Source organism: Carassius auratus, chromosome 40 (assembly GCF_003368295.1).
Source record: "Carassius auratus strain Wakin chromosome 40, ASM336829v1, whole genome shotgun sequence".
Taxonomy (NCBI): Eukaryota; Metazoa; Chordata; class Actinopteri; order Cypriniformes; family Cyprinidae; genus Carassius; species Carassius auratus.
Window position 1 is genome coordinate 17,954,852 of NC_039282.1, and position 20,443 is coordinate 17,975,294.

General features: G+C 37.8%; 1 protein-coding gene across 5 annotated transcripts in view; it reads left to right on the plus strand.

The window, feature by feature from the left end:
* The window catches only part of LOC113058745 (cell adhesion molecule 2-like), a 239,526-nt gene that overhangs the window by 181,483 nt on the left and 37,600 nt on the right, over positions 1–20,443 (plus strand). For all 5 annotated transcript variants that reach the window (XM_026226928.1, XM_026226931.1, XM_026226929.1 and 2 more), the window contains exon 3: positions 5,140–5,289. In XM_026226928.1, coding sequence (XP_026082713.1) covers positions 5,140–5,289 — 150 coding nt within the window. The remainder of the gene's footprint in view (positions 1–5,139; positions 5,290–20,443) is intronic.

The window sequence follows — 20,443 nt, forward strand, 5'->3', positions numbered from 1 at the left end:
TTATATCGGCTTAAAGTGCTTATTTAAACTTTCTTCCCTTTCTAAAAGATCTCGGATTCTCTAGCAAAGCATTGAAACGATGGATTTTGTAAACTTAAATTAGAAATTCAGCCGTTAAAGTGAAGTGTTGTTTAAGCACATATAGCCCTGCTTAGGTTTTGTTCACTTTAGCAAAATCTTTGAAAGATTTCACAAGCAAGAAAAGTCCATTATCAATCCACCTTTTTTTGGAAGTAACTTCTGTTACACTGTAAACAATCAGTGAAAAGTTTGCTCTATGAATGTAAGAATCAAAAACTGGATGACAAGGTGACATTATTCTGTTCACCCTTCAACCTTCGGTCAGTGAAAAATTTATTTAAAAGTGTAAAAACATTCAAAAATTAATCTAGTTTTCCATGAATAGGGATTAATCTAGTTTACCATGAATAGTGAATGTTGGATTTACCTGCCTCCAATAAACACATAGATAATCATGTTTTATAATGTCACATAAAAATTCAGAGTGTTGTGTTATTCTTCTGACCTCCCATAATTTAAAACCCAGTAGACTTGCTTGGAAAAAGATAGATAGCAATGAATGAAGCACAGCTCACTCAAGTGGAAATGCATAAATGTTCTGTTTTTAGACACGCCCCCAGCTGCCATTGGTTGGAAAAACAATTAGCCCCACCCCAAATGTACACCATTGGTTGAGATGTTTTGACACACTTTCTGGACAAATGTACCTTACAAATGGCTCACTCATATATGTCTGTGTATTAAGGTTGGATAGGGGAAATTATTTCATGTTGAACACACTTTTTCTTTAAAGTAGCTGGTAATAAAAGTAAAACACCTTAAGCCCAGTGTCTGTTCTGATTTGTTTCCTCTTTTTAGTCGAATCCCTTGATTTATAAGCAAGCATAATTATTTAACATTCACACACTTGTCAGATTCAAGCACACCTCACACCTCATGTGCTCATGTTGTTCTGGAATAATGAAGGAGGCAGTCGACGCCGCGGTCGGTACAACACGTCCATAGCATGTGTGCCTTGAATGAGACGGATCCCAATGTCACCTTCAGGAGAACGCAGCAGTGCCTGGTGCTTTTGGGAAGCCCACACGGTGATCCCCTACTGCCACGAGACGGAGTATTAGCTTGTGAATAATTTCATGCATGCTAACACTCTGATTTACGAGCCACTTTACAGTTCCTGCCATTCAGCCATAAATAGAGCGGGATATTCGGTCTAAAAATATGTATATTTACAGTATTATGTATACATTATTTATATAATATTTAATTTGTTTAATATACTTACTATATCGTATGAATATATTAGAAAACATGCTAATTTGTAAAAACAGTAGATTTTAATATTTTGATTGAACAAGGATGCATTAAAGGTGTGCAAAGACTTCAATAATGCTACGAAAACATGATATTTCAAATACATGCAATTCTTTTGAATGTTCTATTCATCAAATAATCCTTAAATAACATAACACAATTTCCAGAAAAATATTAAGCAGAACAAATGTTTTCAACAGTGATGATGAGAACTAGGTATTCTGTCCAAATATATTTAGATTTATTTAATATTGTATATAATTGTATGTTATGTATTATTTTATTTATATAATAGCATGTTTATTTTAATATATTTACTATATTGTATAAATATATTATTGATATTTTAGACAGAATATAAAATTTAGCAAAATGAATATTTATCATGCTAATTTGTAAGAAAGTTTGGACCCACTTTATATTAAGTGGCCTTAACTACTATGTACCTACATTTTAATTAATAATTTAGTACAATGTACTTATTGTGTACATACATGTTTTTACATTTTACTTATATTTAAAAAAAAACGACTTGTAATTGCTGCAATTACATTTATAATTACACTGTTGACCCATACTTTAATCAATCAATCAATCACCTTTATTTATATAGTGCTTTAAACAAAATACATTGCGTCAAAGCACTGAACAACATTCATTTGGAAAACAGTGTCTCAATAATGCAAAATGATAGTTAAAGGCAGTTCATCATTGAATTCAGTGATGTCATCTCTGTTCAGTTGAAATAGTGTCTGTTTTTATTTGCAATCAAGTCAGTGATATCGCTGTAGATGAAGTGACCCCAACTAAGCAAGCCAGAGGCGACAGCGGCAAGGAACCGAAACTCCATCGGTGACAGAATGGAGAAAAAAAACCTTGGGAGAAACCAGGCTCAGTTGGGGGGTCAGTTCTCCTCTGACCAGACGAAAACCAGTAGTTTAATTCCAGACTGCAGCAAAGTCAGATTGTGCAGAAGAATCATCTGTTTCCTGTGGTCTTGTCCTGGTGCTCCTCTGAGACAAGGTCTTTACAGGGGATCTGTATCTGGGGCTCTAGTTCTAGTCTAGTTTACACCTTAACCCACCCTTAAACTTACCCATATCTCCAACCCTCTCCCTAACCTTAGCCCTATCCCACCTCAAGAGCAGCAAAAGTGTTTTGCAATACAATATGAACACAATAAGTACATTGTACTTATTTTTTATGTAAGTACATAGTAGTTAAGGCCACCTAATATAAAGTGGAACCGAAAGTTTATATATATATATATATATATATATATATATATATATATATTAGGGGTGTAACGGTTCACAAAATTCACGGTTCGGTTCGATACGATTCACTGGTGTCACGGTTCGGTTCGGTACGGTTCGGTACGTTTTAGATGCAGCAAAAAGAAAAGATTGACAGATAAATTTGCAACGAGCCTTCAGCGCGTACTGAGTGAGCGAGCGCCTGACTGAGTAGCCTAACATAAACATAAAAGTTGGTGTTTTTTTTCTTCTTCGGGGGTGTCAGGGGTGTTGCCTGTTCCGTCGTTTAGGTTATTGGACTACCTTGTTGAACGCATATCAGTATATTTCACAATTTTTTATTTATTTTCCAAATATAGTTAATTAGTCAAACAAACCGTTCGGTACATAATGCGTATGAATACGCGTATCGTTACACCCCTAATATATATATATATATATATATATATATATATATATTAATACTTTTTATTAAACAATGATGTGTGACATTGATCTAAAGTAACAGTAATGACATTAATAATGCTACATATATGTAATGTGACACTGAAGACTGCAGTAATGATGCTGGTAATTTACCTTTGACCACAGGAATAAATTACGTTTTAAAATATATTTAAACAGTTCATTTAAATTAGAATAATATTTCACAATATTACAGATTTTACTGTATGTTTATACAATAAATATGAAAAGTTACATTGTTCACTTTAAATACTGCTGTACAACACTACCTGTAACACTGGTATGAAAGAGAGATTTTTCCCTCAAGTTAAATAGCTTAAAAAACAAAGAAAGACCTAGTTGAGATGCAGCCAGAATGCAATTAGGTGACTTTTCAGCAAGACAAGGAAAAACAAATGCGGAATAAGTCCGAGCAGAATCCACTGAGGCTGGGTGATTAAGCCTGGCTTGGATGTCCCCTATGCCCCTTACACACATACATGCACACACTTTCCATCCCCCTTTCCCAGATGAGACACAAGACAGTCGCTAACTCAGATCGAAGGCCCACCATAGTCTGGATTATGTGTCAATTTGCCACCCAGCTGCAGTGGCAGTGTCTCCCTTGCCGAACATGACTAGCTCTAATTAGGCCATGCTACCAATTACTGCTGATCCCAAGTCAGAATGAGCAGAAAGAGAGAGAGAGAGGCAAAGAATTACGCCATTGTTTCACTTACCCAAACGCTGTGCTAAATGTGTGCAATAATCCATCATTTTGAGTGGAACAGGTTTAACACACACTCCTATTATATGTAGTATTCAGTAGGATCAATAATGAAAGCTGGACCAATTTAGCTCTTCCTGAATACTAACATGGCAAAGGAACGTTGTTAGACCACCGTAGCCACAAACTGCAGCAGAGCTATCATTTATTATGTACTACCTAAGAACTACCTAAGAATATGTAGCAAATAATGAAAAATGTGTCATTATTTACTCACTTTCATGTTGATCCAAATCCATATGTTGTTGGGTTGTACAAAATCTTCACTCAGCCCTTTTCTGTACAACAACATTTTGTTAAAGATGTTTCTATGATGCTTAGTATACTAACGTATATATATTTTTCAGTAGCGTGGACAGAAGCTGTTTTAAGTAGCATAGATTTTTCACAAACAATATGCTTTAACTAACGATTAGTGGCGTAGTATGACCAAATTTTTAATACCTCGGTTTAGAAAATACTCAAATATGCACATCTAAACTACTCTCTGTTTCTCTCTTATATGTTACAGTGGAAGGACTGATTAATTCTAATGATTCACTTCATTCGCGCTGTCCTGAATACAGTTTTTAGAAAAGAAAAAAAATAATAATAATGGAAGGAAGGAAGGAAAGAAGCCTGAAGGCCCACCCCAAATCGAATCATCAGTGGAGCATAAGCAGATGCACAGATGAGATTGAGATTGTATCAATTCATGGGAATTAACTACCAATTCAACAAAATGTTCAAAAGTTTGCCCTTAAAAGTGTGTTGATTTGAGCAGTTTTTTTATTATTTTATTTTTTTATTATTATTATGATTTCTTTTTATGTTAGCAATAATATGTAACATCTCATCTTATCTTATGGAGCTAAAAAAAAATGGTTTTATTGTAGTAAATGAGAAGGAACCATGTTTTTGGCAGACTGTTTACCATTTTTAAAACCACAGTTTTCTACAAATACCATGATTAAATTGTGGCTAATGTATCAAAACCATTTTTCATTTGTGGTTACAGTGGTTTTTGGTTTTATTTGTAGTAAAACCATGATTCATTTAGCTTAGCAAGCTACAGTAACATAGCTTCCTCAACAATGTCTGGTTGGAATGCTGTATTAACCAAAACCATCATCTAGGAATGAAAATCTCTATTTCATGATGATGCAGTTAATAATACAACCCTCATGACGACCCTACGGCTTGATTCTGAGTAACTATATTGAGAAAGGTTTTCCCACTAGTGCTTTCTCTCCTCCTCTGTGTAACAGTGTTTTGTTTATATACCCATCTCTCTCTCTCTCTCTCTCTCTCTCTCTCTCTCTCTCTCTCTCTCTGCAGGTAGCCAGGCTCAGTTCCCCATCACCCAGAATGTGACGGTGGTCGAGGGCAGCACGGCTAACATGACCTGCCGAGTGGACTATAATGATAACACCTCCCTCCAGTGGTCGAATCCAGCACAACAGACCCTCTTCTTCGGGGACAAGAAAGGTGAGCGTGGGCAGGATGTGCCGTAAATCAGTCTGGTGTGGTGAGCTTGCAGCAGAGCCAGAGTGGGTTACTGGGTCGGGTCGAGTGGAAATGTGCTGTGTAAGGATGAGTTTGGGCTCAAGGAGACTAATGAGACTGAACACTCAAGTGTGTCGCTCTCTTTCTCTCGCTTTCTCTCAGATTGGCCAAGGCACACAAACAAAGCAATCAATTCTTCGATTCATAGCATCCACATCAGCACCGCAATAACAAAAGCAATTTGGGATCATTAAAGGTTCCCCAGTGGGGAAGGATGGAGTGTTTCACTTCAAGTCATCCAGGATATATACTCAAACACAAAACACTTTGTTTACAGATGATTTTATGACTTCCTTAATGTAAACTAAGGTGGTTTATTTCCGATTTTTTCATAAATCCATATGACCCAAATGCATAAAATGGGATGTCCCCACTTTTCACAAAAACAATTGTGTGTGTGTGTGTGTGGGCATGTTTTTGTGACATATCAGGACACAACTCTGTATAATGACATGGGTATGACACAGGTATTACAAGGAGAGGGTGACTTATGAGGACAGAACCCATGTCCCCATTTTTCAAAACGCTTATAAATCATACAGAATGAGGTTTTTTTGAAAAAGTAAAAATGCACAAAGTTTCCTGCGAGGGTTAGGGTTAGGGTTAGGTGTAGGGTTGGTGAAGGGCGATAGAATATACAGTTTCTACATTATAAAAACCATTACACCTATTGGATGTCCCCACTTTTCACAAAAACAAACGTGTGTGTGTGTGTGTGTATTTTGTTGTTGTGTTGTGTTTTGAGTCTGCAGTCAGCACAGTCCCACCTGAGCTACAGGCACCATGTAAAGCACATTTACTGCGAGCAGAAGCTGTTCACACAGGACGTGTTCTTGTGTTCAAAGACAGCTAGATGGAGCGCAGCAGAATGGAACTCAAATCAGGGCTCCCAGGGGGCGTTTTTCAAAGCTGAACTACTTCTAACTTGACATGCCATTTTTTTATTTTTATTTTTTTTTTTGATGGTGCAAGATGCTGAAAAGCAGGAAGATGCAACATCATTTAAATCCACCTGTCTATCATTCTATCATTCAATCAATAAATCTATCTATCTATCTATCTATCTATCTATCTATCTATCTGTCTTTAGCAATTTATGTTTTGATTGACAAAAAAGACATTCCTAGGCATTTTCTAGGAAATATCATAAAGATAGCAAGTACATTTCTTTTGTTATCTATTGTTATTAATGGCAGGGCTTTTGTTTGTCTGATGAAAATAAGTCGCTTCATTAGTCTGCGGTGGAGAGCAGTGCCATCACTGACATTTACGACTGCGTATGTGTTCATGTGTGGGAGAGTGCAGACTTGAAATAACGTATTATCTCTCTGTATGTGCAGGTATTTGCTCTAGTCTTCTTGCGAAAACAGCTGCTGTCGTATTTTTTTAGATACAGCAGTGCTTTGAAATGTTTTTTCTCTCTTCATTTGGTTTCTCTTTTCTCATTTTACTGTAATTGACAATCTGGAGATTGGATTTGTGAGGACCTCCAAGCTATTCTTTCAACTTAGTTAACCTACAAATTAAAATGCTGGCAATATTGCACTTTATTATATGAATAAGAGCAGCATGAACTTTCTGCTAAACTGATTTTGTGGAAGTGAAAGGGGTTTGGAATATCTTGCATGAGGCACAATTTACACTCCAAGACCAAGCTGACTGTTTGCATTAATAACTAAGATTCAGTCACAGCATCTTGTTTTGTCAGAACTATGTAGTAGTAAAATGTCATGGTTTTCACGGAAACATGGCTACACAGCGACGTACCCAACAATGCCATTGAGCTAGCAGGACGCTACACGCTCCGGGCAGATAGAACGGCAGATGACTCCGGCAAGACAAGAGGTGGTGGATTGTGCATTTATGTCAACAAAGCTTGGTGTACGAACACTGTCATTGTTGGGAGACACTGCTCAGCTAACCTAGAGTTTCTCATGGTTAAATGTAGACCTTTTTATCTGCCACGGGAGTTCACTTCCACCATAATAACCGCAGTCTATATTGCACCGGATGCTAATGCCAAGCTTGCTTTGAACGAACTTCATGCAGCCATTAGTAAACAACAGACTGCTCACCCAGAGGCTGCTTTTATTGTCGCGGGTGATTTTAATCACTGCAAATTAAAAACAGTACTCCCCAAATTTCACCAGCATGTTTCCTGCCACACCAGAGGAGACAAAACTTTGGATCATGTTTATACAAACATCAATGGAGCTTACATCGCGAGCCCCCTCCCCCACCTCGGACAGTCTGATCACCTTTCTTTGTTTCTCACCCCTAAGTATTCACCCCTCATCAACCGTGTGAAGCCATCAGTGAGGACCATCAAAGTGTGGCCAACTGGAGCTGACTCTTTACTTCAAGACAGGTTTCAACACACTGACTGGAGTATGTTTGCTTCACAGGCTGCCTGTGGCTCTCACACAGACATTGATATCTACACCTCCTCTGTACTGGATCACATCAACTCCACCACTGACAGTGTAACAACAGAAAAACAGATAACAACATACCCTAATCAGAAGCCATGGATGAACAAGGAGGTTCGGCTTCTGCTGAAAGACCACAACGCTGCCTTCAGGTCAGACGACGCTCAGGCCTACAGTAAATCCAGGGCTAACCTGAAAAGGGGCATCAAAAAGGCCAAGTACTGCTACAAGCTGAAGGTAAAGGAACACTTTTCCAACTCTGACCCCCGACGCATGTGGCAGGGCATCCAGATCATCAGTGACTACAAGTCAAGCAACTCCACACGAACAGTCACGGACGTCTCCTTCCTTAACGAGCTAAATGACTTTTATGCTCGCTTCAACAGCGACAGCAAGGAGACGGCCACCAAAATCTCACCCTCAGCAGACCACCAACCCCTTAAACTCACCCCCTCAGATGTCCACACTGCACTGAGCCGGATCAACGCACGCAAGGCTGCTGGCCCGGATGGCATTCCTGGACGTGTGCTTAGGGCATGTGCAGAGCAGCTTGCAGGGGTCTTCACAGACATTTTCAACCTGTCCCTCACCCAAGCAACTGTGCCAACATGTTTTAAGTCCACATCCATTGTGCCAGTACCGAAACACTCCTCCCCAACGTGCCTGAATGACTATCGCCCCGTAGCACTCACACCCATCGTTATGAAGTGCTTCGAGCGACTGGTCCTAGCACACCTCAAAGTCTGCCTCCCATCCACACTGGACCCACACCAATTTGCCTACCGCAGAAATAGGAGCACAGAGGATGCAGTATGCACAGTGCTGCACTCTGCACTCACACACCTGGACAATAACAACACGTATGTTAGGATGTTGTTTGTTGACTTCAGTTCAGCATTTAACACCGTCATTCCCTCCAAGCTGACCACAAAACTTGGAGACCTGGACATTAACAGCTCCCTCTGCAACTGGATTATGGACTTTCTGACCAACAGGCCTCAGCATGTTCGGTCAGGTCACACCCACTCCACCACCATCACACTTAATACTGGCGTACCACAGGGCTGTGTGCTGAGCCCATTCCTCTACTCCCTTTACACCCACGACTGCAAGCCTGTGCCTGGATCCAACTCCATCATTAAGTTTGCAGATGACACCACGGTGATTTGCCTCATCAGTGACAACGATGAGACTGCCTACAGGGAAGAGGTACAGCACCTGGCCACATGTTGCACTGACAATAACCTGCTCCTTAACACCAATAAGACCAAGGAGCTCATTGTGGACTTCAGGAAGAAGAATGGAAGCACGCATGACCCCATCCACATTAACGGGCTGGCAGTAGAACGTGTTTCCAGCTTCAAGTTCCTGGGAACCACCATCTCGGAGGAACTGTCCTGGGCCACAAACACCTCCAGCCTGGTCAAGAAGGCTCACCAGCGCCTTTTCTTCCTCAGGACACTGAAGAAGAACCAGCTGTCTTCATCCATCCTGGTGAACTTCTACCGGTGTGCGATCGAGAGCATCCTGACCAGTTGCATCACAGTCTGGTATGGGAACTGATCAGTGGCTGACCGCAAGGCACTGCAGAGGGTGGTGAAAACTGCCCAACGAATCACAGGGACACCACTTCCTGCTCTTGAGGACATCCAGAGGAAACGCTGTCTACGTCGAGCTCGCAGCATTCTCAAGGACTCCTCTCACCCTGACCACGGACTGTTTAACCTCCTGCCCTCCGGGAGGTGTTTCAGAAGCCTCCGAACAAGGACCACAAGATTCAGGAACAGCTTTTTCCCTAAAGCTGTCTCCTTGCTGAACTCTGCCCTCTGACACCCCTCAACACCCCCCACACCACACATAGACTCCTCCCCCTCTTCAACACTCTGATTTATTTATTTATTCACAACAAGCAAAAAACAGTAACTTGTTATTACTTGCACTACTGTCTGTTCATCCAGGAACACTGTATAATCCATTTGCACATTGTAATATTTTCTATGCACTTTACTGTCCATTGCAATACTGTAAATTATGTTCATAGTTCTGCCTATAGTGTACATACACTTTTACATAGCCCATCTGTATAGTATGTTCATAGTACACCTATCTGTATATCGTGCTTATAGTATTTAATATCTGTAAATTATGTCCATAATACTTACCTGTATAGTTATTGTACATATTATAGACCTTTATTCTGTACTTACTGCTTATTGCACTTCTGGTTAGATGCTAACTGCATTTCGTTGCCTTGTACCTACATGTGCATGTGACAATAAAGTTGAATCTAATCTAATCTAATCTAGTAAGGTATCACATAAGTATGACATGCTTTTACACCTTCTTTTCATATAAATATTTTAAGGAATCTACAATACAAACATCACAAGAACCCAATTAATTATTCCAAGGTAAAGACTTCAGACTTAGGGGTTCTTATGCATTCATTAACCTTAACTGAGCACCAAGTGATGATTTCATTTACATGTATGCATTATGCAGACAGAAATGACTTAGATTTTATTGTAGGTATACATTTTATCAGTTCATGCATTCCCTGGGAATCAAACCCATGACCTTGAGTTTGAGCTACAGAACACAGTTTTATGCAAAAAAAAAAAAACAAGATTACATACATACATTCCTGTTTATGTTATTCAGTTTAAATTAAGAATTATATTTTGTGCAAGAACAGAGTTTACTGTCAATGCAGTAAATGTCCTCATTGTGCCATATGACTGAATACTCCAGTTGAACTTTTCAGATGGAATGTGAGTTATATGTACAGACCATGGTAATGCCTTTATATACAGTATCTCATGGCATAATGTAATATTAAATACTCTATTTGATGCCATCTGTCTCCCTTCTTCTGATACGTCTCTGATCAATCTCTGATCAGTTCTTCTCCCTTGTATCCTGCTGAATGTTCACAAATTGCAAAGCACGTTTTACAAATCGAAGACATCCTCAAAGAGAGGTTTGGGGTGATTTTGTCAGCTTTTGCTCACTTTTTGCTCAGCTGTTGAGCTTAGGAATGCCATAGCCAATCAGAGGCATTCAGATGAGTCATCGGAAACACCAGGTTCTGTTCAGTGCGCGCGCTGGCTGACTCTCTTCTGCTCTCTGGCAAATTAACTCTGTTTCACAGCTCATTTCACAGTGTAAGCAGCTCCCCAATACTTTTACAAACATTATGGATTTTATGTGAAGTATGCAAGTTAGGTCATGTAAATGTATTTTCTAGCATCACAATTATTGCGTGTATTTATTTCAGCAGCAACGGTGGTTTGAAGCATGCATCTTGCATTGTTTACTCTTGAACGAACTGAATGATAAAAGTTCAACATTGAAAGAAGATCATACTGTTGTGTTTTGGTGATTAAATCAAATGTTCTCAATGTATATTAAAATAATCTTATGTTTTGACACAATGATATGTTGACTGAAAACATATAATTGTAATGAAAGCATGAGATTGGTTTTGAATGTTGGACTACAGATGTCACAAGTGTGATTAGTTTTTATTTTTTAATAAAAAAAGATACACCTTACTTGTGAAAATAGTACCAAAGTGAATGTATATTGAAAAAAAAACCCTGTAAAACCAGAGTGGTGTAAATGATGAAAAGATCTGATCTAATTTTGGTCTTCATCCAGACCTATTCCAAGGATTTGCATGTACAAGATGCACTAAAACTATCCATATTTGTATTTTGTCATGTTTTCTTTTCACATCTCCCAAGTGAGCTACATGCGCCAGTTCTTGGCAAGCAGTCCCTACAACACAGAATATGGGTAGAGTGCTTTCTTTTGCTCAGTGTTTGCAAACACCCAGGTACCGAATCTGGCATGGCCACTACAGTCGCCAAAAGGGACAGAGAGACCAGTCGAGGGGATTTGATGTGACACTGACACAGATTGGAGGAAGCGAGCAAGCTGGCAAGATCAGCCAACATTCTGCCAGTGTTGAGCCAACATAATGCCCTCCTGGCACCGGTCCTTCACCAACCTCCCTTGGAGTGGACAGATGTGCTGTTGTTGGGGGCGAAGTAACAGTTGTAATTCTGTAGTGGGAAGTGCTCGCTTCAAATTGCACATTAACCATGCCAGATGTTAATTAAGATAATTGTGTGGAACATAATGGTAATAGAATGAGCACCACGTGGATTTATTGATTGTAGGAAATGGTGTTTGTTGTGTTAGCACTTGTTTTGGTGGATTGAGGCACAGACACAAGTCACAGTCGCTCAGGAGCTCAAAGCACCCATGGGAAATCGGCCGTTATGTGAAAGTGAATTTATTTCAGCACCATTCATCAATTTGTGTGCTGTTAACACCAGCCAGCTTTGACTGCAAGACATTCAGTGAGTGTTTTCTGTCAGTAGAAACGCTGTACTCTTCTGTTCAAAAGTTTGAGGTCCTTTTTTTTGGGGGGGGGGGGGGGGGGGGGGTTGAAATTAGTCTCTTATGATTACTGAGGCTGCATACATTTGATATTTAAAAAAAGAAGTAATGCAGTCATTTTAAATAGCTGTTTGCTATTTAAGTTTATTTTGAATATAGTTTATGCCTGTATTTATTATTCCAGTCTTCATTATTCCAGAATACTTTAAAATTGCAAAATATTTAGATATAAGATTAGCATGTGCAGAAGGATAATAAATAGAAACATTTGCTAATTTAGTTGTTATAGGCATAAAATATAAGGTAGTGGTAATAAATAAAAGGAATTGTAAGACCAGTGATGGACAAAGAAGAATAACGGTAAAAGAGATTCTTAGAAAAGGTAAAATTACCTCTTGACTTATATACAGGCAAATGAATATTTACATATTTTAATGAAGATATGTCATGAAAGCAACACTATGACAGCTAATGTAATGATTTTACTCAAATAGCCTATATGCTTAATGAAAGTGAAGATGTGTGAAATGTACATTGAATTAATGAAAATATTAAATAATAACCCCATCAATTGCAATAAGTATTATATTTAAAAATCACTTGTAACAACATGCCACTTGGGTCCCTTTGAGCCAACTTTCCTATCAAAACTACTCCACAGATCTAAAAATACTGTGTCCACAACAAAAGGATAATAATAAACTTTGATATTTGACATAATACAATGTCATAGGTCACTATATTCTAATTTATTTCATTTAATTTACTCAAGAAAAAAAAGAAAAAAGAAGAAGAAAACACGTCTTACAGTGTTTGTTGTGTTGCCGCTAGATGATATTTGTTGTAATAGCACCTCAACTCAGTACAATGTAGTACATAATATTTGGCTATATTTGAGTATTTTTTTATTTGCATATGTCCTTTTTCATAAAGATTGTGTGAGTTTTATTTTTGAGAAAGTCGTTATGCAAGGTGAACAATTTAAAGTGCATTGTTTAAACACAGCACTCTCAGTAGGACTAAAATAGTCATTGTCGGCAGTGTTTCGGTGGTATGGGTGCACGTTTGGCATCAAGAGATTCAGGGTAATAGTGTGCATTACTGAACAAGAGAGGAGATTGAGTCCAGAGAAAATTGGCTGTGCTCACAATTAGGTCTTTAAAAACGGAGACTGAAGGATTGTCAATCTCTAATGGCCTTGGGAAATGAATGGTCTGGTCTCAAGTGACCGGAGACTTTTCTGCAATCAGTATTAAAGGATTTAGAAGTTGGTGCCTCATTCAGTGTTCTGTAATAAGTGTGATTTGGTAGGTTGATATTCCTTTTGGTCAGATATCACTCATATTGGATTGAATCCATTGTCTAATTCCATTGTTTTCATTCAACTTTGTTGCATTTGGTTGCGCCGTAAAGTAATAGAAAAGGTTTTTTCTATCCCAACATGTCCATTATCCATATAATGAAAGGCTTCTTGAATCAAAAGCATCTTGGCTGCTCTGTATTTATGGTTATTTGGAGGCCAAATACAGTAGCAAATGACAGTGAACCATCATTTGAAAATGCACAATGACAGATGCTGTTTTAGACCAAACGGTGTGTGTATATATATATATATATATATATATATATTAGCTGATGTGCTTATGTACAGCCCATTATATTTGGATTCTAGACCACTGAAATGAGGAAACGGAAAAGAAGATTGCTTATGGGAGCTCGCACTGAATTTCAAAGAGATTCAAAGGAATTATAATGTGCAAGTATCCTCTTTGAAAAAGAGGGAATATGTGGAGCTTGTGTTTGTCTGTTCCGCTGCAACTGGTCCTATTGGCTGCACAGTTCATAGTAGCTGGCTTCCTTTACACTCACCCCAGTAAACCTCACTCCCAACTGGGTCACGGCACCACTGCAATGGTCCTACTTGCTCTCTGTGTACACTTGTCTGTTCCAATCACATTGTCTTCAGATTATGTAAAAATCTATTAGATATTTACTAACATTGAAAGACTTTACAGCAATTATCATGCCTGCAACAACAGTAATTATATTGTTTCTTACACTTGTTTCTTACAAATTATCAGCCTTTAGACCAAGAGAGAATGGGTCGATCAAGTTCACTCTCCTCCTTTGCACTATACCCTTAACATGACTTTGGTTCCAGGGATGTAGTGGAGGCTAAACGCACGTAAACACGTTTACGCACCTCCCAAAATTCGGAAATAGCATTTACCCACCTCCAAAGTGCGTTTATCCACCTCTAAATTGAGTTTATCCACCTCCAAATAGCCTACAGTTCCTATGACATTTTAAATTAAGCTTATGCCGTTTTAGTTTCATATTGTTCATTATTAGTTTCATAGGTTGTTTGTTGTTAAAGATGAAGTCTTTCATATTGCGCTGCAACTTGTCAGTGTTGACCAATCGCTTGTGGTGTTGCCAGTAGTGAGAAGTTCGGATCATTTTACTAGGGGTGCTCCGATCACGATCGGCCGATCGTTATGCGCATCTCGTCAGTAAAGCCGGTTCTCTAATCAGCGGTGATTTCACATAGAGCAGCTGTTACTACACAGAGTCGTTGTTAATAGAGAAGATGCGCAAATCCACTTCATTTTCAGCGTTTTTTGGCGTATCTTCTCAGTTAACAACGGCTCTGTGTAGTAACAGCTGCTCTATGTGAAATCACGCACCTGATGGAATTAACCGCTGATTAGAGAACCGGCTTTACTGACGAGATGCGCATTAACGATCGGCCAATTGTGATCGGAGCACCCCTACATTTTACTGACTCGGATCTTTGAGTCTCGTTCAGCAAAATGAACTAATCTTTTCTCTTCCCGTCTCTATGGGACTGACAGGAAGAATAAAAGACTCAGACCTCACCTGTTGATTCAGAACCCATATGTTGTGTAATGCGCATGTGCGGCCAACACAAAATGAACAATTCACTCTCTAAGACAACTCGGTAGTACTAAGTCATATTAAAGATTCGTTCAAAATGAACGACACGCAACAGACTGCATCAAGATTCAAAAATGGACATCCGGCAATTAATAATAATAATAATAATAACGTTCGTTATTTTAAATAGAAATCATCACTCATACAGCAGCCATTCATCTCATCTCCGATTTATTTGTGTTCGTATACATACAATATCCACGATCCGCCAGGGCTATAGTCCAATGGTGCGCACATTTGAATAGATAATAATTTTATGAAATTTTTGTAAAATACTTTGGCATACAGAATAACATTTCTATTCATTTTACACTTATTTATGCTATCTGAAGAGCTAAAACAGCTACCAGAGCTAGCGATTACTCTCCTCTTATTGATTCGCGTCAGCTATGACATCAGTGTAATATCATTAGTTTGTAAAGCTGTTAATCATCTCACGTGAACCACGTGACCAAAAGGATGTCCTTCTGCACAGACTGCAAGTTGTCTGTGTCATTGATAAAATATATAAAAGACAAAAGTAAAAAAAAAAAAATTGATTCCAGTTAGTTAAATGTGAATATGTTCTAGTGTCTTCTCTCCTCTGTGACAGTCAACTGAATATCTTTGAGTTGTGGACAAAACGAGAGGACCATTTGAGGACCATTCCTGGGCATTTGGGGAAACACTGATCAACATTTTTCTATTATAGACCAAACAACTAACCGTTTAATTGAGAAAATATTTAACAGATTAATCGACTATGAAAATAATCCCAAATCCCTAATCATTACGTACAAGTGCATTGCATTGGAACCCCTGGATTTAAGCCTCCCTCTCTATTCCTCTTTTTTTTTTAAATGGTTCTCTCTGTTTTATCATTTAGTAAACTTTATAGATCTCAACCTTATTATTCCTTCTTGAATCTCTTTAACAAGAACTTAGATTAATGTATGAACTGAATAGTGATTGTGTGACCTATATGAGGGAATAACCAGTGATATCCTTGGTAGTAATATCAGATGATAGCCTATAGTGATGTCATCAGGATACACATACACTGGTAGGCAGTGGCCTACCTTACCGTGACCACGATGTGGTCACCCAGAATTTATAGTTTACCCATCTCTTTTTTTACCTCTGTTTAGTTCCCAGCATGACAAGTTGCCAACAACCCAGTGGATGCCCTATAGGCTCACAGATGGAGTGACATTCTGGTTCTCTGGAGTGATTCAGATACTCACTATGTCATGGTGTAGAAGAAAGCAAACTAGATAGCCTTCGTTAATTGTCATTTGGTCACTTCACCAAACATTTGTGTGAGGCAACTCCTACATTAGGGCTATATCTAAGAAAAGCCTGTGAAAGAGAGGATCAGTAGCGCCCAGATATGCAGAGAGCTGTGTACGTGTGTGATTCACATACAGAAAACACTGTGAGCATGCGGTGGTGTGTAATTCTGGGCTAAATTCTAAATCCACCCCACCTAGATTACCAGATACATTTCTCTCCTGCATGTTTCAAAGTAAAGACACAGGAAGTCTTCTTTATACAGACACCCACCACTCCTCTGAATTATATATCAGTGGCTCATCCATAATAATGCCCACCACACCCTGTGTGCAATCTGTGTGATAGAGTGGCTAAGCCTGATGGATTGCTTAGATTTATTTCACTGGCAGAATAATATTATTTTTTATATAATTTTGTATCTACTTTTTCTTTTCAAAAGATATTTTTAAGGTTAGGGAAAATGATGAAATACATTTTAAGATACTGTTTATTATATATTATTAATCCATAATTTAATAAACTAATAGAAGGACAATGTTGAGAGAATTACATTTACTATAGATTGCGTCATTATGAATCCATTAAGACAGATTTATTTAAACTTCAATGATTTAATATTAGCAAAATGAAAAACACTGTTACATTTGGTTGTTTATTTTTCTGTATTTCAATACATTTCTTAACATTCATATGAAATGTATTAGTAAAAAATGTATGTATCATATCATTTAGTTAAATATATTTTATATATACTAATACTGTGTATTGTGATATTGGTAAGCAAAAATGAAAATTATTATGAAGTAAGATATCTTGTATTTATTGATTGAAAACAATTTAGGAAAACAGGCCTTATTTTTTGTTTGTTTGTTTGTTTGTTTTTTTTAATACCTTTTTGATTAATTAAAAATTGTAATCAAATTATTACTCTGTTTAAAAAACAATCTAATACTGAAACGTAAATAAAAAATTATATGCAAATATAAAATAATATAAAAATAATGGCTACAGAGTTCAAACCATAAATTAAATAATATTACAGTATAATAGTAAATAAATAATACTTTTTTTTTACTGTAATAGAAATGACAAAAACACACAAAAATAAATTACTAATACTGAAACGGAAATAAAAAATAATATGCAAGTATTAAAAATAATAGCTACAGAATTCAAATTATAATAATATTACAGTTTAATAGTATATAAATAATACTGAAGTACAATTGCCCAGCCCTAAGCATCCCAGTGTGGCGCTTAACCTCTCCTTCTAGGGGTATTGTTACTGTAATAAGTGTACTTTGTACTTTGGTTTAGATAAAAGCATCCATGAAACTGCCGTGGTTGACCAGACGTACAGTCCTGTGCCTCAATAGCTTGTGTATCCATTTTAGCCCAAGGCCATTAGGAGAGAAGTGATGATGATGATGAGTAACCACCACTGAAAAATTGATAAGCAACATATGTCTCCCTTATCGTGCACTATAAATGCGATCACAGCGTATGATACATCATGCTAGAGCAGGATAAATTAGTGTATATGCCCAAATTTATATTGCTCCACTGTAACATAATGTAAAAACAGCACCTGCAGAAGGTATTCATTAGCACTTCATAATGAGAGACATAGCTTGAGAAAGCCAACTTACTGAAATGTGATTTAAACAACTTAGTTTAAACTTCTTCTTCTTCTTCTTCTTCTTCTTCTTCTTCTTCTTCTTCTTCTTCTTCTTCTTCTTCTTCTTCTTCTTCTGCTTCTGAGACCAAATTTTTAAATGTATCTCCTCTTAAAGTTTTAAAGCTACAACCACCAAACTTTTGCTTAAGACCTTCAGACTGGTCTGACACGGGTTACTATATATTTTCTGATCCGGCTTACATTTTTCGTAAACCAGATTATCAAAACCACCTAAAATCCTATAGACTTTCATTGAGGGCGTGAAAACTTTTACACAGTAAGACTTATGCCATGTTTCCACTGAAATTACCTGGCACAATTGTACCAGGAACTTTTTTTTTTTCCCAGGAACTATTTTCCCCCCAGACCTGTTGCTTTCTGCATTTCCACTGCGGTCTTAAGTACTGGGAAGATTAGGCAAATAGTCTGGTGATGTAGTTCTGTGCGCGTTTCTCAATACAAAGTACGCTGATTTCGGACTTGCATCCTCGGTAGTTTGGACTTTGCGAGTTTGACTCTGGAGTGTGATCTCCTGTAGATGGGACGACAAAAACAGCAGTGTGCTTGATAACATCAGTCAGCTCGACTTTAAGTACATCTCCAGCACGTGCGTTCTAGCCCAATCGCGTTACCAGGAGGGCAGCCTGCTCTCAGCTGCTGTCGAATCACAGCACAGGAACCGCTTGCCCAATCAGAACTCGTTACGTATTTCTGAAGGAGAGGCTTCATAGAACAAGGAAGACATCAGCCCGTTTTTGTGACAGCGAAAACAGCGGTGTACAGATAGGTGAATTGTGTGAAAAATACTGTGTTATTTTACACGCGAAACATGAACACATGTCATATTGCACACTGTAAACACAATCAAAGCTTCAAAAAAGCGCGTAGAACGGGACCTTTAACATGTTAATAAAGCGCTTTAGACATTGCATTTAGATCGTTAAAATAGGGCCCAGTGCATCTTAGACGGTTTATAACAAATGCCATTTATGGTATACATACCATGAGCTTTGCAGAATTAACCGCTTATTCAGTGGTTACCTCAAATGCTTCTGGCGCATGATTCCTGACATTCATTAGAGATGTTCATCTCAAATTGCAAAAGGTCGAATTGCAGAGTGGGCTCTTAATTGGCCTGCGGCAATCAAAATGTTGTTATGTTCTAAATTACTGCATTAATGGACTAGTTAAAATGCTCATTAGATAAGAAGATTCAAAAGTGAGCAAAATGTAGAGACACAACATGAGGTGCTGCAACACTGTACAATCGTCTGGTTATGTTTAAGTCTACAAAGGTCTGAAAGGTTATATCAGTAAATTGTCGTTCCTTATACATTTAGCAGGGGTTTATTTAATGCTTCTCTCTAATGGATATTTTTCAGGTGTTACTGTATCAGCACATTCTACATTGTCAATTCCATTTTGTCCCTTGTGTATTATTGAGGCCATCATGATTTATATTAGCATTCACTACTGAAATCAAAGTGTTAGAAATCAAACTGTAATTATTTACTATATCTGTGTGAGGCAAAATCCAATTCAGAAATAAGATGAAAAAGTCCAACACACATTGAAGTCACAGAATACTCAAGGACAACAAGGACATGTCTAGAATATTTTTAAAAAGTACAAAAAGTGAGATCATTTCTGAAGTTGCTCAGTTTTCTGTTATATTTATGGAGCAGGCATACATCAAGGCACATACTAATGATTATTTAAAGCAATGATCGATTCCCAGGAAATGCATGAACTGATGAAATGTCTACCTTACTTAAATGACAAAGTTGCTTTGTATAAAAGCATCTGTAGTATGCAGAAATTAAGGTATAAGTCTACAGAATTTTAGGTTTAAATTTGGCTTGAAACATTTCCTAACCTCATTTTCCTTACTTTTCCACATCTCTTCTTTGAATATCTCATCTTTTAGCGGGTTCGACAGCACCGAAACAGCTCTACTCCTGTCTAAAAGAAAATCAGACTTGAGAAGTTGCTTAAATGCATCATTCCCTTGAACACCTTTACACTTATAGACCGTAAATGTTTTGAATTTTTAAAAAGTAATTCAGTTTTTCTCTTTTTTCTGAACCACTCTTTTGACTCCAAACTCCAACACACATGAAACAAGTCATTGTCATCTAACATTTCCACACTTACTTAAATGTCATTTTTAAAGCTCAACACCTCACATAGAGCCAAATGGTCCTCTAATGGGCTCCTATCATTATAGCATTACCAGGCGATAAATGAAATGTTAAGTGCTGTGTGACATTTCAGAATGTGTCTATTTGTAGCTTAGCATTAAGGGTACTGTTAGGAAGAGATAAAGGATGGT